Source organism: Bos indicus, chromosome 19 (genome assembly GCF_029378745.1).
Source record: "Bos indicus isolate NIAB-ARS_2022 breed Sahiwal x Tharparkar chromosome 19, NIAB-ARS_B.indTharparkar_mat_pri_1.0, whole genome shotgun sequence".
NCBI classification, from domain to species: Eukaryota; Metazoa; Chordata; class Mammalia; order Artiodactyla; family Bovidae; genus Bos; species Bos indicus.
The window spans coordinates 20,966,832-20,988,848 of NC_091778.1; the positions used below are offsets into that span (position 1 = coordinate 20,966,832).

A 22,017-nucleotide genomic window follows, 5' to 3' on the forward strand; every position below is an offset into this window, starting at 1 on the left:
CTGCCCTCTCTTGAGTGAGTGATAAAGAAGACCTGGTGATTTACCCATCCATTGGCCATAGAAGAAAGCCCTTGTTATCTGTTACTAGCAACATTTGATTCCACCCTCAATTCCCCAGGTGCATCTGGGGTAGACATTGATAGCTAATAATTATGATCATCCTGCTCATTTAGAGCCGGTTTGCTCCCTGCATCATGCCAGCAGGTTTTACTGCCCAGAGCCAAGGCTGAATTTAGCCCTATATTAGAACACCAAGATAGGAAAAATGTTAGTTTGCAATGTTGATGTTTCTGTGGGGGTGATTTATTTCGTTTCCTTTATTGCACTATTTATCACAGTTAAAAACAAAAAATAGAATATATTATAGTCTTTACAACTTTTTCAAATACAATATGTTTTCTAAAAATTATCCTGCATCTAAAGCATCCATATTATAGTTGAAGAACCTAGCATAAGATACACCAAATGATGATTTGTGTACCTCATTATATCTAGTTTATTGAAAACGTACCTCAAATTACTTATTTCTTAAATTGTCTTAGTTTGGGAATTCCCTAGCAGTGCAGTGGTTAGGACTCTGTGTTTTTACTGCCAAGGGTATGGGTTCAACCCCTGGTCGGGGAACTAAGATCCCACAAGCTGCTCTGTGCAGCATCCCCAAAAATTATCTTAGTTTTTATTATAATTCTGCATATTCAGAGCTTATTATCCTCAACTAAATTGTTTGTTATGCAGTGTGCTTTATATGAACAAAAGTGTTTCCATGTACATTACTGTTTTTAAATCATTTTTAATTCATATATAATGAAAATACATAAAGTGGTTGTCTCAAAATTTCCTTTGTAAAATTGGGATGTCTTACACACCATTCTTAAATGTCAGCAGATGCTTTCTAGGCTACATACAGGAAACAACGGGAAACAAAATCTGATAAATGCAAGCGCTATATACCAGAGTGCTCAATTAGGACACAGCATCTCCCCATTAGAATTCCAAATCAAATAAAACAAAAGTTGTTCTCAGTAATATAATAAGATAAATTTTTGAGAGAATGAAATGGAAATATCAATAGTATGCATATGTGCTTTAGTGTACAGATTTGAATACACGACTGAGCGACTGAACTGAATTTTTTAGTAAATACTTTTAGCATAAATTTTAAATACAGCATCTTCAGATTATGGTACAATAAACTAAGAAGTAGCAAAGCATAGCAGGTTTTCAGCTAGATGAAAAGGAGAAATGCTTACTACAAAAGGTTATGTACTACTTGGTAAACATAAAACCCCCCTCACCAGTTATTCAGCTCATAAGACTGGCAAAGCTAAACTTATTTGTTCGATTCTACCTGTTTATTTCGATAAGAAAAAAAAAAAATCTGTATATAATAGTTAATCTCAAAAGGATCTAAGAAAACAACAGAGCAATAAGGTAGACAAAATTAAGATAACTAGGGAAATGGATGAAAGTGAAAGTGAAGTCGCTTAGTCGTGTCCGGCTCTTTGTGGCCCCTTGGATTATAGTCTACCACACTTCTCCATCCATGGGATTTCCAGGCAAGAGCACCAGAGTGGGTTGCCATTTCCTTCTCCAGGGGATCTTCCTGACCCAGGGATCGAACCCAGGTCTCCCACATTGCAGGCAGACGCTTTACGCTCTGAGCCACCAGGGAAATGGATAGCGTTTATAAAACTTAGAAACTAGGCTTTAAATTTTTAGAACACTATACAGCTAGATATTTTGAATAACTCAATAGGAAACACAGGATAAGTTACTAGGATCACTAGTGAGTATTTTATAATACATAATACCTACATCATATAAATAGCTACCAAACACTGAAGGCTACTAATTTATTTTGTGAGGCAGACAGATGCGGTGCCTGATAAGGACAGAATATAAAAATGAAGGCCAGTCTTCCAACAGGAACATGAAATAATGCTCAGCATCACTAATTTTTAGAGAAATGCAAATCAGAACTACAGTGAGGTACCGTCTCAAGCTGGTCAGAATGGCCATCATTTAAAAAAACCAAAAATCTACAAATAACAGATGCTATAGAGAAAGGGGAACGCTCCTACATTGTTGGTGGGAAAGTAAATTGATGCAGCCACTGTGGAAAACCGTATGATGGTTCCTCAAAAAAAAACAAGAGTTGCCAGATGATCCAGTGGTCCCACTCCTGGGCATATATCCAGACACAACTATAATTTAAAAAGATGCATGTACCCCCTATGTTCACAGCAGCACTATTTGTAACAGCTAAGACATGTGCTCGTGTGTGCATATTCTTTTGCTTCAGTCATGTCCAACTCTTTGCAAGTCTATGGACTATAGCCCATCAGGAGCCTCTGTCCATGGCTTCTCCAGGCAAGAATACTGGAGTGAGTTGCCATGCCCTTCTCCAAGGGGTCTTCCCAACCCAGGGATCAAACCCACATCTCCATTGCAGGTGGATTCTTGACCGCTGAGCTACCGGGGAAGCCCAGCCAAGGTATGAAAACAACCTAAGTGCCCATCAACATGGAGAAGGCAATGGCACCCCACTCCAGTACTCTTGCCTGGGAAATCCCAAGGATGGAGGAGCCTGGTAGGCTACAGTCCATGGGGTCGTGAAGAGTCGGACACGACTGAGCAACTTCACTTTCACTTTTCACTTTCCTGCAGTGGAGAAGGAAATGGCAACCCACTCCAGTATGCTTGTCTGGAGAATCCCAGGGATGGGAGCCTGGTGGGCCACTGTCTATGGGGTCGCACAGAATCAGACACAACTGACATGACTTAGCAGCAGCAGCCCATCAACAAATGAATGAATAAAGAAGATGTCCATATATACAATGGAATACCACAGAAAGAATGAAATAATGCCATTTGCAGCAACATGAATGGACCTAGAGATTATAGTAAAGTCAGAAAGACAAATACCATATGATATCACTTATATGTGAAATCTAAAATATGACACAAATGAACATATATACAAAACAGAAACAGACCCAGAGACATAGAGAACAGACTTGTGGTTGCTAAGAGGGAGGGTGGGTAAGTGAGGGATGGATTGGGAGTTCAGGATTACCTGATGCAAATTATTATATATGGAATGGATAAACAAGATCCTGCATATAGCAGGGAATTATGTTCAATATTCTGTGATAAGCCATAGTGAAAAGCAATATGAAAATGTGTGTATATATATATATATGTATAACTCACTTTACAGCAGAAATTAACACAACATTGTAATTCAACTATACTTAAAATGTTTTTTAAAAAGGCCAGTCTTGAATGAAAAAAATGTAGTAAAATAATGTAAATAGAATGCATATCAAAAGGTATTCAACATTTTAAAAAATTACCAAGATCAAGTGAGATTTAGTATGGAAATTCACGATTGCTTTAGTGTAAGAAAAACTGTTATCTTAGTTCATTTCATTATTGGGAGAAATGGTAAAAGCAGTTAAACCAACATTCGGGATATAATATTCTAGGCACTGAGCAGATACAATAAAACGTTTAGTAGAATCCTTGCTCTCAAGGATTTTATAACCTGGTAACTTAAAAGTGAAAATTAGTGGAAATGATTATGCCTCCAAAATATTTTTAAGAGATTCTAAAAATATTTTATAAAAATCACTCACTTCCAACAACTCTAAAATATATAAAGGAAATAAGTTTTCTTTGTATTAAAAAGTTTCCTATGTATTTTGTCACTAAAACTTGACATCAGCCCAAATGGAAAAGTAGAGGCATCTTCCATTAAAAAACAAAACAAAAATCTCGTATCAATTGCCAGCCAGTTATGTGTTAAAAAAAAAATGATGTAAAGATAAACACAGGAAGGAAATTAAATGATCACAATGCATATAATAATTACATACCTAGAAAATTTAAAGAATTCAACAGCATAGTGATTGAATTTAGTGAAGTAGCAGTTTTTCAGTTAATGTATATTACTGTATTTTAACAATAGATTATATAACAATAAACATACACTTATTTACAATGTTACATACTAAATACTTTTTTGGCAATGCATTTCTAGTGTTTTTAAAAAATAAGTTACATAGTTACCACTGCAGATGGTAACTGCAGCCATGAAATTAAAAGACGCTTACTCCTTGGAAGGAAAGTTATGACCAACCTATGCTATGCTATGCTAAGTCACTTCAGTCGTGTCTGACTCTGTGTGACCCCAGAGACAGCAGCCCACCAGGCTCCCCCATCCCTGAGATTCTCCAGGCAAGAACACTGGAGTGGGTTGCCATTTCCATCTCCAATGAGTGAAAAGTGAAAGTGAAGTCGCTCAGTCGTGTCTGACTCTTAGTGACCCCATGGACTGCAGCCTACCAGGCTCCTCCGTCCATGGCAAGAGTACTGGAGTGGGGTGCCATTGCCTTCTCCGATGACCAACCTAGACAGCATATTAAAAAGCAGAGACATTACTTTGCCAACAAAGGTCTGTCTAGTCAAGGCTATGGTTTTTCCAGTAGTCATGTATGGATGTGAGAGTTGGACTATAAAGAAAGCTGGGCACCGAAGAATTGATGCTTTTGACCTGTGGTATTGGAGAAGACTCTTGAGAGTCCCTTGGACTGCAAGGAGATCCAACCAGTCCATCCTAAAGGAGATCCGTCCTGGGTATTCATTGGAAGGACTGACGTTGAAGCTGAAACACTCCAATACTTTGGCCACCCAATGTGAAGAGCTGACTCATTTGAAAAGACCCTGATGCTGGGGTAAGATTGAAGGCAGGAGGCAAAGGGGATGACAGAGGATGAGATGGTTGGATGGCATCACCAACTCGATAGACATGGGTTTGGGTAAACACCGAGAGATGGTGATGGACAGGGAGGCCTGGCGTGCTACAGTCCATGGGGTCTCAGAGTTGGACACGACTGAGCAACTGAACTGAACTTTGTTTTATTTATCTATTTTATATATTCTCATATAAGAAGGATTATACAGTGTTCATCTTTCTTTGCAAGTTTAATTGGCCAGGTGAGGTAGAGGTGTCCCCTGCAGCAGTAACAAAAATCAAAGCACTAGATGGAGTATGAGTTTCTTTCTAGATGACACCACCCATGACAGTCCCACAGGACCAAGACACAAAATCCCTTGGCCCCCAGAGTCAGTTGAAACATTCCCTATTTGGCAGTCACGAAGATCAGGGCACTAGACATAATACTTTAGCCTAATGTGTATGTGTGAATAACAAAACTTCAATGGCAAACATCAAAGAATTTAGAATAAATAAAGTCTTAAACCCTGACTCATGGGAGGGCCAAATATACTAAGATCCCATGTTTACCTGAGGTATTTAATATCTAACCAAATAAGATACATATCTTAAAATCTTGCCACCAGCAACATCAGTATCACGTGGAAGCTTGTTATAAATGCAGAACCTCATTTCACCACCCCAGACATAGCAAATCAATCTTCACTCTAAGACTTTAAGAATTCTGGGTAATTCTTACATACCTTAAATTACAAAAGCACTGTGATTAAAGCAATAGTTCTTGAATCTGGGTAAAAGTCAAAGTCAGCTGGTATTCTTTGAATTGACGTATGAAATCTATGTGGGTAAATGGAAAAACTGTATAAATATCAAGAGGGAAAAGTATATAGCATGAAATCACAGTAGGGCCTAAAATATTGTAAACAGTATTCTGAGTTGATGATTTGTTAACAGTGTTAGGCATAATTTACATACTATAACATTCACCCATCATGAGTATGTAATTCTGTAATTTTTAGTAAATTTCCACCGTTATGCAATTTTGGAACATTTTCATCACCCCCAAAAGTTAACCATTTTGTAGTCAGTCACTCATTCCATTTCCCAACCCTGAGCAACCACTGATATGCTTTCTGTCTCTCTGAAAGTCTCATCCAAAAATTTCTTATAAAGTGATATCATATATTGTGTGGTCTTTTGTGTTTGGCTTCTCTCAGTAGCATAATGCTTGAGGTTAGCCATTTGAGTGGTAGTTTATAAGGAAGTAGTAGTTTGTTCCTTTTTATTCTGTTGTATAGATGTAGCATAGTTTGTTTATCCATTCACTAGTTGATGGATTTGACTCCAGTTTTTTAGGCTATAAAACTGCTATGAATATTCACATAGAAATCATTGTGTGAACATATATTTTCATTTCCCTTATGTAAATATATGAGTAGATTTGCTGGATCATATGGTAAGTTTATTTTATCTTTTTCAGAAACAACCAAACTGCTTTCCAAAGTGGATGCTTTCCAAAGTGGATTTTACATTTCCACCAGTCACATGTGAGGGTTCCAGTTTTGATTGGAATTACACTGAATCTGTAGATCACTATGGAAAGATTGCAGTCTTAACATTGAGTTTCCCAATTCATGAATATGAAGTGTTCTGTCTTTTTAAATCTTGTGTAATTTATTTCAGCAGTATTTTGTAGTTTGCAGTATGTACGTCTTAACATTTCTTTTGTCAAACTTCTTCCATTAAGTATTTTATTTGATTCTGTTGTGAATGGAATTGTTTTCTTAATTTCATTTTAAGACTGTTCATTGCTGGCATGTAGAAAAAAATGGGTTTTGTATAACAATCTTGTATCCTGCAACCTTGAAAAACCTGTTTGTTCAAGTACTGTTTTTGTGTATTTGTGAGGATTTTTTACATAAAGGATCATGTCATCTGCAAATAAAACCAGTTTTATTTCTTCCATTCCAATTCAGATTTTTTTTTTTAATGGAGGTGTGCTTTTTCCACTGAGGAGAACCTCCAGTAAAATTCAGATAGACATGGCTAGAGCAGAGACCTTTGCCTTGTTCCTTGACCTTAGGGTGAAGCATTCAGTCTCAATTTGAAGAAAGGTATTAGCTCTGTTTTTCACGTGCCCTTTATCAGGTTGAAGAATTTTTCTCTTTTTAGTTTGTTGAATGTTTGTTTTTATCATGAATAGAGGTTGGATTTTATGTTACTGGATTGGATTTCCTACTTGTGGACAAAATGATGTCTCTGTTTTTTAATACACTGTCTAGGTTTGTCATAGCTTTCCTCAAAGGAGTAAGCATCACATCTTTTAATTCTGTCTTTGAGAGTAGATATTGAAACCTCCAGTTCAATTCAGTCTCTCAGTTGTGTCTGACTCTTTGGGACCCCCATGGACTGCAGCACGCCAGGCCTCCCTGTCCATCACCAACTCCCGGAGTTTACTCAAACTCATGTCCATTGAGTCAGTGATGCCATCCAACCATCTCATCCTCTGTCGTCCCCTTCTCCTCCTGCCTTCAGTCTTTCCCAGCATCAGGGTCTCTTCCAGTGAGTCAGTTCTTCGCATCAGGTGGCCAAAGTATTGGAGTTTCAACTTTATCATCAGTCCTTCCAATGAATATTCAAGACTGATTTCCTTTAGGATGGACTGGATCTCCTTGCAGTCCAAGGGACTCTCAGGAGTCTTCTCCAACACCACAGTTCAAAAGCATCAATTCTTTGGCCTTCAGCTTTCTTTACAGTCCAACTCTCACATCCATACATGACTACTGGAAAAACCATAGCTTTGACTAGATGGACCTTTGTTGGCAAAGTAATGTCTCTGCTTTTTAATATGCTGTCATAGCATTTCTTCCAAGGAACAAGCGTCTTTTAAATTTCATGGCTGCAGTCACCATCTGCAGTGATTTTGGAGCCCCAAATAAAGTCTCTCACTGTTTCCATTGTTTCCGCATCTGTTTGTGATGGAACCTGATGCCATGATCTTAGTTTTCTGAATGCTGAGTTTTAAGCCAACTTTTTCACTCTCCTCTTTCACTTTCATCAAGAGGCTCTTTAATTCCTCTGCTTTCTGCCATAAGGGTGGCGTCATCTGCATATCTGAGGTTATTGATATTTCTCCCAGCAATCTTGATTCCAGCTTGTGCTTCATCCACCCTGGCACTTCGCATGATGTACTCTGCGTAAAAGTTAAATAACCAGGGTGACAGTACAGCCTTGATGTACTCCTTTCCCAATTTGGACCAGTCTGTTGTTCCATGTCCAGTTCTAACTGTTGCTTCTTGACCTGCATACAAATTTCTCAGGAGGCAGGTAAGGTGGTCCCATATCTTGAAGAATTTTCCACAGTTTGTTGTGATTCACACAGTCAAAGGCTTTGGCATAGTCAATAAAGCAGAAGTAGATGTTTTTCTGGAACTCTTTTGCTTTTTTGATGATCCAGCAGATGTTGGCAATTTGATTTCTGGTTCCTCTGCCTTTTCTAAATCCATCTTGAACATACTGGAAGTTCACGGTTCGCATACTGTTGAAGCCTGGCTTGGAGTATTTTGAGTATTATTTTTCTGGCATGTGAGATGAGTGTAATTGTGTGGTAGTTTGAGCATTCTTTGGCATTGCCTTTCTTTGGGATTGGAGTGAAAACTGACTTTTTCCATTCTTGTGGCCACTGCTGAGTTTTCCAAATTCTCTGGCATGTTGAGTGCAGCACTTTAACAGCATCATCTTTTAGGATTTGAAATAGCTCAACTGGAATTCCATCAGCTCCACTAACTTTGTTCATAGTGATGCTTCCAAATATAATTAATGATTGGTTGATTGAATTTGTATTTGCCTCTTTGCTATGGTATTTGTCGTCTACGTATCTCATGTTTCTTTTGTTGCTATAATCTTCCTTTATATCTTTTGTCTTAAACAAGTTCATATTTCAAAAATGTATGCTTGTGTTAACTGTTTTTCATTTCACTATTAACTCTTGATTTTTTTTTTAATCCTCTTTTGGTTTTTTAGTTATTTTCTTATTGATTGTTCCAGGAATTGCAGTATGCATCTTAATTTCTGAACTGTCAGTATCAGATTAATACCCTTTTAATTCTGGTAAAATGCAACAACTTTGCTCCAGTATAGCTCAGTTTCCTCCCCAATTGTATTGTTATAGATATATTACATCTATGTTTATTAGAACCAACAGTTGTTCTCTTTATGCACATGTTTGCTATTTTGCCACCCCCCCACTGCAGTTACAGTGTTCCACTGCTGTCTCGTCTCTTTTATATCTAATGAAAAGTCAATCATTAATTGTCTTTTTTTTTATCATTATTTTCTTTGTATTTCAATTACTAACCTTTGTCTTTACCTTGATCTATAGTTGACTGTGAAGTGTCTGGATACAGAACTCTTACGTCTATCCTACTTGGGAGTGTTTGAGCTTTGTATATTGTTCTTCATCAGATTTGGACATTTTTAAACCATTATTTCTTCAATTTTTTTTTTCTGCCCCTTCCTCTCTCATTAGATGTATGTTGGTACATTCACTTTTACCACATAGGTCTCTGAGTCTCTGTTCATTTTTTTTTTTTTTTTCCAAACTTTTTCATCTCTTGAGACGAATAGTTCTTGAGATTGTGTAATTTCTATGGATCTGTCTTTTATGTTCACTATTTTGTTGTTTTTTTTCTTTCTTCTGTTATCTCAAATCTGCTTTGGGTCCATATAGTAAGTTTTTCGTTCCTAATATTGTACTTTTCAACTTTTAGAGTTTGATTTCCTTTTTTGTAACTTTCTATTTCTGTATTGAGATTTTCTGTCATTGTCATCATATTTTTCTTTAATTCTTTGAACATGTTTGTAATTGCTTTTGAAATTTTTCTGAGTACAGTATCTGGACCCACTCAGAAGTAGTTTCTTTTGGGGCTTTTCCCTCTGAGTGGGTCACGTTGTCCTCTGTGTTTGTGGGTTTTAACATGTCTTGTAGTTTGCTTTGTTAAAACTGGACATATTTGATAATATATTGTAACAACCCTGGATCTGATTTCTTTTCAGCCCTCTTCCCTCCTCTCTCTGAAGGTTGTCATTATTGCTGTTATTATATTTGTTTGCTTAATATCTAAGTAACTTGACTTAATATGCCAGATCTTTTTATTTTTTACCCTAGCCTTCTTGGGGTCCCATAGCTTAGCAGTCAGCTAAGTTAAAAGTTGTGTTCAAAACATATTGTTCCAGTAAGGCTTCTACCCTATGCTGAGCATCTGTGAGTGTCTTAGGGTGTTCATCAGGTTTTCATGTATGCCTCAGTTTTTACTTTTTGCTAAGCTTCCCATTTTCCCCTTTATATGTAGGAAGCCTCCTAGTCAGCCCTCAATAGGTAGTTTAGGACCTCTGCAGTCCACCTGCAGAGTTTACCAAGCCCTCTGTGGCTCTCATTTCTAGAATCTCCTTATTAAATTTCTGGATTTCTGTTAGTCTGTACCTCTTCCCAACTGAGACAGCAGGCTCAGGCTAGCAGAGCAGTAAACTTTATCTGTTCTCTTCGAGTTGGGTTTAATAGTTTTACTGTCAGTGCCACTGGGTGTGAGGTTTTGCCTTCCATTTTAGATTACTTCAGCAATCTCAGACAGTGAAGCCACTGGTTTCTGTGGCCAGCCCTGCTCAGGTACAACTGCTGCATAGAGTGTCTTGGGGTGGAGGGTGGATAAGGAATAACCCCAAACAATAACACCTCTGACTCCCTCTGTTCTTACCCAAAGCTCCACGTTTTTCATAAACACTTAAATTTGTCACTTGACTTTAGTTATTTTCTGGAGCCTGGTAATGGTTGTTTCTGGCACACTTGTCCAGTTTTGTAGTAGTTTTGTAAGAAGATTTGCTGATTTCTTCAGTTTGCCACAGCTGGGAATCTTGCCTCCTGTTTTGTATTTGCAGTATTTTGGGGTTTGGTTATTTTTAAAAGGCCAACTAATTAAAAACCTGAAGCACATCTATATATTGTAGCTGCTTCAGCATTTTGCTTCACAATAGAAGTTAGGAGATTGTGATTAGATTAGGGGTGGGACTGTAGTTCTGCTATAATTCTGCTGACAGCATTCTGTGGAATGCTCCTTAATAGCATATTCTTGTGTAATGATGAAGAAAACGTTTGTTTTTTTTTTTAAAGCAAGCAAATTCTTTTGGAATTCTATCAAAACATAAGGAAGATATTATGTATACTCCTCTCTTCAGAATGAACCAGTGGCACAAAGAAAGGTATGACAGAATCTGCTGGGCTAGTGTAGATGTGTATCTTTATGGGGGGGAGAAAGAATCAACCTCTTTAAAAACTACTCATATAGATTTTGATCTAAAATGCTTTTTTAATGCCCAAATTTAATGGGGAGGTTAGCCTTTACCTTTTTACTTATAACACACAGAAAGAATACAAAACAAAACATACAACTCAGTGATTTATCGCAGAGCACACACCTCTAGCCAGCATCCGTATGAGAATAGGACATTAGCAGCACCCAGAAGTCCTCTCTGCTCCGCCCCCATCATTAAGTAACCCCCTTCAAGATAACCATTGTCCTTACATTTTTGGTAACCACTTCCTTTTTTAATAGTTTCTATTGCCTAAGTATGTATCCCTAAACCTTTAAACTTTGCTTGTACTTTTTATATAGAAATCTTACTGTTCATTTGTGACTGTTTTCTTTGGCTCAAAATCGTGTTTGTGAGATTTGTCTATGTTGCTGCATATAGCAGTAGTTCATTTCAGTTGCTGTAAAATATTCCATTATGTGAATATACAACAATTTGTTTATCTCTTTTACTGTGCATGGGTATTTGCGTTATTTCCAGTTTTAAGGGTATTACAAATATGGCTGCAAACACAAACACACACACTTGTTTGCGTTTTAGTGTATAGGTACACACATTACTTTTGTGTGTATACCTAAGAGTCGAATTGCTGGGTTCCAGTATGGATTTATTTTCATTTTAGTATATAAAACCAACCTGTTTCCCAGAGTGATTCTATAAATTTACACTTCAACTAGCAATGTATTAGGATTGACATTGCATCACATCTTCACCAAACATTTGGTATGTATCAGACTTTTAAATATTAGCCATTTTGGTGGTTAAGTCATACTTTCTCTTTGGCTTTAATTTTCATTTCCCAAATGACTAATGAGGTTAAGCTCCTTTTCATATGTTTATTGGCCATTTGAATTAATCCTTTTTTGTGGTGAAATGCCTTTCCAAGCCTTTTTTAAAAATTGATTCTTAAGAGGTCTGTATGTAACTGGCTAAGAGCCCTTTGTTCCTTTTTTGCTACCCTAGCCTTGCTCCTATGGAGAAGGCAATGGCGACCCACTCCAGTACTCTTGCCTAGAAAATCCCATGGACAGAGGAGCCTGGTAGGCTGCAGTCCATGGGATTGCTAAGAGTCGGACACGACTGAGTGACTTCACTTTGACTTTCACGACTGAGTGACTTCACTTTGACTTTTCACTTTCATGCACTGGAGAAGGAAATGGCAACCCACTCCAGTGTTCTTGCCTGGAGAATCCCAGGGACGGGGGAGCCGTCTATGGGATCACACAGAGTCGGACATGACTGAAGCAACTTAGCAGTAGCAACAGCAGCAGCCTTGCTTCCTAAAAGGCTCCTAAAGCCCTTTATTAGCAGAGTCTTAACATGGATCTAGTTGGAAAAACCAAAACATGGTTTGCAGACTCTGAGCCTCGGTATTACAGAGCAATGTTTAGTTTAGAAGCTGAGAAGCACTTGCTTAAGATGGCTGTTCTGTCTGCATAGCCAGCTTTATGATAAGCCAAATGTCTATATATGGGAGCATCTGTTTCTGTGCCATGTTTCTGTTTCATTGGACTGTTAGACTGGCTAAATTACCATGGCTTTATAGTAAGTCTTCATATCTGGGAGAGCAATTTTCCCTTCTCATTCTTTTTCAAGAGTGTCTTTCCTCTTAGCTTTCCTTGGCATATTTTCATTTTCATAAAAACTCTTATACTAATTTGTCTAGTTTTACAAAATGAAAACCATTTTATGTTTTCAATTTCACTTGAGTCTATAAATCAATTTGGGGAGAATTGAAATTTTCACAGTATCAAATAGCTTTCTAATTCATGAATATGGTATATCTCGTCATTATTTATGTCTTTAATTTCTCTCAGTGATGTGTTTTCAGTACTTTTATGTGGAAGTCTTGCATAAATTTTCTTTAATCCCAGTTTTGGCTATTTCTAACATTATTATAAAATTTAAATATTTTTTTCATTTTAATTTTTTTATTTTGCAATTTTGCAAACATACTTTTTCTTTACTTATGAATAATTAGATCCCATTAGCCAGGCTTCCCAGGTGGCTCAGTGGTAAAGAATCTGCCTGCCAGTGTAGGAGATGCAGATTCAATCCCTGTGTCAGGAAGATCCCCTGGAAAGGGAAATGGCAACCCACTCCAGTATTCTTGCCTGGGAAACCCTATGGGCAGAGAAGCTTGGTGGGCTACGTCCACAGGGTCCTAAAAGAGTAGAACTTGACTCAGTGACTAAACAACGACAACCTACCACTCAGGTTCAGTAACTTTAAGATTTGCTTCAACAGTCTTTATTGCTGAAGTATTTTAAAACAAATCTTAGATCTCATATCATTTCACTTATGTATACATAAGAATATACATCTCTAGAAAATAGGGAAATTTAATTTATAATCATAATTTTAAACCATATTCAAGTTTTCCTTTTTATTCCAAAAAAGACTTTATTGTTGGTGTGTTCAGTTTGCTTTTAACTAATAGCATATTGAGACTTATAGTTTGTTATTAAAATATTAGTTTAACCACTAAAATATTAATATCAAATGGTAAAGCATTCTCTTGGGCAATTGAAAACAAAACTTTTTCTGATGATGTGCACAATTTATTACAGTTTTTGACATTGGTAAAGCCATAATCCTGTAAACATACCATGTGAATAAAACTGTCCTTTTCTTTCATTTTACGTCTTCTACATTTATAAAACTAATGTGCAACAAAAATTGCCATTCCTTAATTTAAAAAAATCTTTATATTCATCATTGATCCTGTTACTGAATACATATCTTTCATGAAGTCATCAATGGGATTAAAAGCAAGTACATTTTTGTATAACGTAGTTTTAGTTTTGGTTACCCTTTGTGATCTCCTCTTGCCCAAAGTTTTTAAAATACAAGAAGGAGTTGCAGTTGTGGATTATTTTCCTTTGTGGCTTTGTACAGATACCTTTCCTTCATTGCAACTGGTTTCCTCCCCATACGATATTCACAGGTCTGTTTCTAGGAGAAATGGTAGCTAGTGGATCCTGAAAATTTCCTAGACTTGGCAGACTAGGATGTGTCATGATCACCCTCTAACATTGAAAAGACAATGTGGCAGCTTTTGTGCAGGCAGGTCAGACTCTTACAGAGACATTTTGACAGTGACTGAGAGGGAAAGAGTCTATATGTCTTTTAGAATCTACAGTAAGGATGGAACTAATTAATTCATAATCTCAGGCACCATAAAATATTCCCAAGACAATAATTAGCATTAGATAATTTTTCACCTATAGTTTAACTTATTCAGTGATTATTGGAATGGGGAGTTGAGGAGGCCTTAAAGTTAGATCTTACAATAACAAGTATTTGAAAGTAAATACGACTGCTTGGTATTGGATGGCTTCAGTTCAGTTCAGTCACTCAGTCGTGTCCGACTCTTTGCGACCCCATGAATCGCAGCATGCCAGGCCTCCCTGTCTATCACCAACTCCCAGAGTTTACTCAAACTCATCTCCATCGAGTCGGTGATGCCATCCAGCCATCTCATCCTCTGTCATCCCCTTCTCCTCCTGCCTCCAATCCCTCCCAGCATCAGAAACTCTTCCAATGAGTCAACTCTTGGCATGAGGTAGCCAAAGTACTGGAGTTTCAGCTTTAGCATCATTCCTTCCAAAGGACACCCAGGACTGATCTCCTTTAGAATGGACTGGTTGGATCTCCTTGCAGTCCAAGGGACTCTCAAGAGTCTTCTCCAACACCACAGTTCAAAAGCATCAATTCTTCGGCGCTCAGCCTTCTTCACAGTCCAACTCTCACATCCATACATGACCACTGGAAAAACCATAGCCTTGACTAGATGGACCTTTGTTGGCAAAGTAATGTCTCTGCTTGGATGGCTTACCTATTCTTTATTCTTCCTCCCTTATTAGCACCCCCGGGTGTCTCACTACAGATCAGAATGGCTCAGTGCTTGCTCTCATCTGCTGGGATCATTGCTATTTATACTTACTTAAGCACAGAGTTAGAGGATGTTTAAATTCCTCTTTAACTCTTTCTGTTAAATGTAGCTGTTTTGCTTCTCCCAATCAGTAATATTAGGATATGAGAAAAAAGAATGAACTGTTTCACTGCTTGGTTTGGCTATTGTATAATACCTTTTTTCCTTGTAATTTTCAGATTAACAAATTGGGGGATCGTTTATTTTATAAGTATGTTGAATAAAATGAAGAAGATTGCTTTCTCATGTATAGAGCTAACTCAGCAAATACCAAATTTGGTATTTAAAAGAAAAACCAACATCAGAAAAACCCGACTGATGGAACAGATTATCTAAATATGAAAGATGAGAAACCTTTTTAATATGTTTTTGGGTGGGGGCAGGAAAGCTTAGGAGATTTGTTCTTCTAAATACTATAGTTTGCAACTCTGTAAATTATGTCAGAGTGCACACAGACTAGAGCTTGTTGAAGATCTGGTTAGAAAAACAAAAGAATCATATAAATGATATTCCATATTCTTTAACCTGTAGTGTCCATGAACATATAATAAGTACTGAGGACAACTAAACATTTTCTAGACTTATTTGTTGTCAAAAATTTTGTCTCATAGTTTTTGTTATTGTTTTCTCAACAGATTTCATCTAAATACAAGTAAAAATAACTTTTAAGGAAGTGAATCCCGTGAATGTGAAGGCAATAATCTAAACATTTAGAGTGTAGTTAGGAAGTTCTCCTGAAGAGAAGGATTGGCTGTCCACTCCAGTATTCCTGCCTGGAGAATTCCATAGACAGAGTAGCCTGGGGGGCTACAGTGTAGGGGGTTGCAAAGAGTCGAACACGGCTGAGCGACTAACACTTAGGAGGTTCTGTTACTGAGATGTGTATTGTATTGGTACAGTTGATATAGTAATTGTAGTATATAACAAAAAATAGAGGATTGCTGATTACAAGTTAATGTGGCCAGAATTAGAAGAAAAATTTCTTAATCCAAATTGAACATTCTCATTATAAATTATTATTATTTTTGTTGGATAGTTAAAAACCTGTATCAGAGCCATGAACTTTAAAACAGCTAAAATATATAAAGGGGAAAGATTCTTCACGTAAAGTGAATGAGGAGCATTCATTTCTGGGAGATTCTTGCTGATTAGTTATACTAATTAAAAGATGTTGTAATGTAACATTCTAATACCTGAAAAGTATCCCCAATAATAACTTTTACTCTTGTTTAATTTCAACCCTTCTGCTTGTCAGTAATACAAGTAGATTTGTGGCACTGGTCTCAGCTTCCTGGGATTAAGAAAACTCTACAACAAAACAACCATACCAAATCTAAAAGGCTTCCTGTTTTGGTAGTGTACTCTTTTGACTGACTGTCTCTCTCTCTGAAGAATGGCTCGTGGATTCTTCTGGCTGTTTAAAAAACAATTGAACTTATATTCTAAGTTCAGAGAAGGATTGATGAACCCGAGAAGATATAAGAAAGGATTCTTTCTCACAACCCTTAAAACTTTGTTTTTGTTTTTCTCTTTTGAAAACTTCTAAGTGTTTACAGAATCAAATGTTAATTTAAAACTGAGGAAGTGCCTGTTAGTATAACTGGAATGCCTGTGAAGGTAAGCAGATGAAAGGACAGATGCACTGTTTTATTTAGAGCATATAGTATTTTAGAGAAAGTAACTGGTCATAACTGAATTGTAGGGCGAAGGATAACTCCTTTTTTCTGAAAGGAGGAAAGTTGCCTAAACGTTGTTCATTATCTCTACAGCAGGAACTTCATGAACAAGTGCAGTCGAAATAACCAGGGTATTGCAGCAGCAGAGAAACTAAGCACAGCAAGCCATTCAGTAACAAAGAAAATAAAAGAATTCCTGTATAACAGGCTTCCACACTTATCTGTGTTCTGTGGTACTGTTTGTGCTGAATTAAAGCATCTGCTACCTCAAGTTAAGAGAGAACAAACTCAACATGGCGTGAAATTACTGCACTGCCATTCACATTCATTAGAGTTACATTGTTACCAGCCACAGGCATGACTGGCTTTTGCATGAATAATAACATAAAATGCTGCTTTGTGAATTTTACCTTAAAACATTAGAAGGAATGGTACTAACCCTGAGCCAAGAATGGGTTTATCTTAGAACAGCTTTCCTCACCATGGTAGGGTCAAGACCAGTGAAGTCAGAAGTTGCAAAGAATTTTTGCCGCATGAGGCCTTTGGAAAGGGTATTATGTTAAATCAATTTACTCATTTTTTAAAATTAATATCGTGCAGGTTAGCTATCATTAGACATTAAAAATTACTAATGTGCCATTTGGCAACATCGTAGTGATCATTGATTCAGGCAATAAAGCCATCAATGGGTGCTAAATGTAGTGAGTCAGAGTTTGATGAGGAATATTTACAGTTAGACAAAAGGAAAAAATAAATTTACAGTGTAGAAGCCTGAAAGAACACTTCATCCAAATGATCATAGTTACCATCAGTCATGGGAAAAACTGACTTCATGTGCCTACTAAAGTGATGCACTGAGAAGACATCTGGGTCATTCCCGTTAAAAAATACATTCCCTAGTGGCTCAGATGGTAAAGAATCTGCCTGCAATGCAGGAGACCCCAGTTAGATCCCAGAGTCAGGAAGATCCCCTGGAGAAGGGAATGGCTTCCCACTCCAGTATTCTTGCCTGGAAAATGCCGTGGACAGAGGAGCCTGGTGGGCTACAGCCCATGGGGTTGCAGAGTCAACACAACAGCAGCTAACAGCATCAGCTTGAATCTAATCTTAAGAAAATGTCAGACGCAAATTGAGGAGTGGTCTACAAAATGACTGGCCTGTACTCTTCCAAAATAGCAATGTCATAAAAGACAAAAAAATGCTAATTAACTGTCCTCCATTAAAGAAGACTCAAGAGGCAGTGACTACTATGCAGTGTGTGATCCAGAATTTCCTTTCCTTGCTGTTTCATTGACTTTTTATCTTCTGGTATCCAGGTACCAGATATTTAAATATGAAAAAAATGTAATAGTCAATATAATATTATATTTGGTTGCCTTTGTATTTTGCTTTCCTGTATTATGTGGATTCTAAGCAGTGTTGTGGATTTTGCTTGGTACTTTTTTAAACAACAGTCAAAAATGTTAGGTCTCTTAGTGTAGTTGAATTACATTTCAAGGTATTGAAGAGTTAAAAATGATAATACTTGTTTTACCAAATTTTCTATCAGTGGGAGAAAGTAGAGTCCTCATGCTGTTTTAAAAATACTAGGATGCACCATTTAAGAGTAACGAGAACTCAGGAAAGGAAGTAGCAATCACTAGGATAAATTTGTAAAGTGATGATATTCATAAAGAAGTTTGGTATGGTTTTTAGACAGTTAAATAAAAGGAATGCTTTATTTTCAGAAAAGTAATTTGATAAGTGTCTTATTTCCTCCTGGACAAGAGGAAGAAATAAACTGAGTAATTGTAGTTAAGTAAATAATTGAATAAAGATGGCTTCTAGTATTATATCTGTTGAAGAGCTTTGTCCTCAGACCTGTTCTAAACTTTAATTAATAACTTAGATAAAGGCATTGGTGACATACAGACCAAATTTCAAAACGATAGAAATCTGGGAAGAGGAGCCAAATCATCGAATGACTGAAAGAGAAAGTGAAAGATAACGGTAGCCTAGAGTGATAATTATCTAGCAAAATAAATCTGACAGGAATGAATTCTACAAAGACAACCAGTCATCCATGATGGATAGAAGGCGAAAAAAGCTTTAGATTAATTCATGGAAGCTCAGTTAGCCAAATGGCCAATTGGCCATAATTACCAAAAACTTTGACTTAATATGTATCAGTTGGGTCCCGTCAGAAAAATGGAAAACACGTTAGTACTTCAAACACAGGGAACTGTAACGCAAGGAATTGGCAATATAGATGTTAGAAGGCTAAAAGAAATTTCTAGGCAGACACTGAGTTATTAAAGAGAGAGTAACTGCAGGAGGCAGCTATCATACCAAGAACTGAGAAAAGGGAAGACGTTATCATGATAACCAAGATGCCACAGCCCTAAACTCCCACTCAGACTTACGAGGGGACACGCTGGTGTCCTGAAATGTCCTAGAAACCGTATTACTAAAAGATGTTCATTTACATAAGAAATACTGCAGTTGTAGTCTCTACACTGAATTAAAAGTGACCACGTTTGGTTCTGAAAAATAAAGCATAAAACTAATTTGACTTCAATCATGTTAATGTTCTATACTTTTTCCCTCATGTCTAAAATAGCTTTACCATTAATAGCCTTTCTACCTCAGATGTATCGCTAAGTGACCTCTCCGGAAGATTAAAGTTTTTATAGAAATTTAGGGATTTAAAAAAAAGAAGCAGCATGGCAAATGAGTTGGGTGGGCTAAACATTCTGTTTGGTTATACTTTTTTTTAATCTTTCTCACTGATACCTTAAGCATTATTAAGTGGATTTAATATTGAGTGTTTCAGTATAAAGGTATCTGTCATATGATGAAACATTGAAGAGCAAAGTTTGGAATTGATTTCTCTTTTTTTCCTCTCCCCCTAAATATTGTGTCTTTAGGTCAGTAACAGATCCAAGAGATGGAAAGAGAGTAGCACTCAAAAAGATGCCCAACGTCTTCCAGAATCTGGTCTCTTGCAAAAGGGTCTTCCGGGAATTGAAGATGTTGTGTTTTTTTAAACATGATAATGTAAGTGAAGTTGGTGTTTGGGATAACTATTTCCAAAGCATGTTTAATTATGTTAGTAAAGAGCAGAAGAGACTTAAAAAGGGTACATTACCGTATTAAGGGATTTGGAAACCTGAGACAAAATAGACCTTTTTTGTGAATGAGCAAATTTAAATGAATTCTAGGATTTATTGATTGACAGAAATATTAATTGATATAAAGCAAATGTTAAAACTTAGCTTGGGAACAGTGCTAATACTCGACGTAAAAATAGAGTATAATATGTAGTCTGAGTGATTTAAATAGAAGTAACTGGCCCCTGATTTTAAATGCCTTATTTTTATCTTTTAGTATTTTAAATCAGAGTTGAGTTAAAGATATACGAAAAAGTTTTTCCTCTGGAAAAAAAAAAAAAATACAGCTCTTAAAGATAATATGGGTTATCTTATTTATTGCTCTGTGTAGAAATGTCAGGACTCATGGGGAAAGAGAATCATAGTGGTTTGAGAGAGCTTCTCTTCAACTAATCCTGAATTAAAAGTTTGATATATGTAAAATTTCCCTGGCGGATGTTAGTGTTAGACTGTTAGTTTTCAATTTCATATGAAAAGAAAAACTGCCTGAAATTCTGCATTTGGTTCTCAACCTGTGCTGTTTTAATTGCTGAAATAAAAGTCAGAAAAATAATAATTGCTTGTGAATCTGACTGCTGGTTTGCACAGGAACTTTAAGAACTTTGGCCAAAGTGTGAATCACACTTTAAGAGAAAAATTTATAGAAGTTTGAAGTATTTGGTAAAACTGGGAATATCAGACTTACAATGTGTTTTTATTTGAAGCTCCTTGGTTTGACATATTTCATTTTACTGATTCCCCCGCCCCCAATCCATTTTCCTTAAACTTTTTTAGAAAGTTATTGTTTTGTCTTTTATTCAGTTGGAACTGCTTAACAATGTATGTTTGTTTCAGTAACTTTCAAAACATCATTCCAGTTGCTATTTCATGACTAGTTCCTGAAATTTTGGAAATGATTTTAGATAGATGTCTAGTGCTCACTTTGTTACTTATTTCTCAAATTTGCCTTGTGAATACCAACCCAGCATCAAAGAGTTACACACCGTATATATACATTGTCAGAGACTCAAGTAAAGGGATCCGTGGGAAATAAATATTTTTCAGGTGGCATCAGAAATTCACTTACTACAGGTTTCAATGGTTTATTATATTTGGACCTATCTTGGCTTCTTTTATAAAGGAGGGGTGGTGTAATAGGCCACTATCTGTATATATTACTATCTTTGCTCATGACTCATTCCTATGGAGTAGCTAATTAAGTTACAGAGATAGTGTCAGAGTGAGTAGTGTAAGAAAAGAAACAAACTGCGTTTTTGAAAATCACACATATTAACACACAGCAACTACTGTTCGGAGCTCCTGAGCTCTGTCATAAAAGAGTGCTTGTGACTTCTTTGGGAATGTTCGAAAGTGAGGCAGATAGTTGGAGCTGAAGACATCATGGCACCACTATTTTATACATAATGAATTTATGCCGTGCTCTGAAATCTACAGAAGTATCTCTGGGCCAGCATACCTGGTATGTTTGGAATGCCAATCTAAGAGGCAACTGGTATTTGATGTAGTTAAGGCAACAGATGTTTATTAATTGTGTCCTGTGTACAGAGTGTAGTGCTAGGTCATATGGAGAATACCAAAAAAAAAAAGTTTAAAATATGGTCCTTTTTTAAAGGAAGTAGACCAGATGCTTGAGCATTTGTTACTGTCAGGAAGTATGTAGATGCTTTATGTATATTAATATGTAAAAATCTTGTCAGGTAGGGCTTGCTATCCCTACTCTGCAGAGAAGGAAACCAAAGCTTAGAGTTAAGTAACTTGCCCAAGGTCAAGGTGGCACAAGATTGGAATTTAAATCTGTCTTGCTTCAGAGCCCATATTCATTACTTCAGTAAACATTTATTGTGCGCATCCTATATCCCTAAACTCCATCAGCTTCTAGGGGTTGCTACCCTCGGGGAGTTTAGTAATGTGATAAATACTGTGGTAACAGTGCTGGCGGAGGACTACCTGCATGGTTAAACATTAATACAGGACACTTTGCTCTGTGCAGAGTGAAAAGCTGGGCAACGAAACCTCAAAGTATGTAAGTCTTAAAAAATGCAAATTCATGGGTTTCATCCTAGACCTACTAAATTGTAATCTCTGGGGTTGAGATTACAGGTAGCAGTACTTTTTTTAAAGCTTCTCAGGTGAAAGATGACAGATAAGTATTAT

The 22,017-nt window shown here is 36.8% G+C and overlaps 1 protein-coding gene across 2 annotated transcripts in view; it reads left to right on the top strand.

Moving 5' to 3' along the window:
* Nucleotides 1–22,017, top strand: part of NLK (nemo like kinase) — a 130,159-nt gene that overhangs the window by 49,041 nt on the left and 59,101 nt on the right. For both annotated transcript variants that reach the window (XR_011561939.1, XM_019981804.2), the window contains exon 2: nucleotides 19,621–19,750. Coding sequence is in view for 1 of the 2 variants with exons in the window: in XM_019981804.2 (XP_019837363.2) it covers nucleotides 19,621–19,750 (130 nt within the window). In the remaining variant the exon portion in view is untranslated. The remainder of the gene's footprint in view (nucleotides 1–19,620; nucleotides 19,751–22,017) is intronic.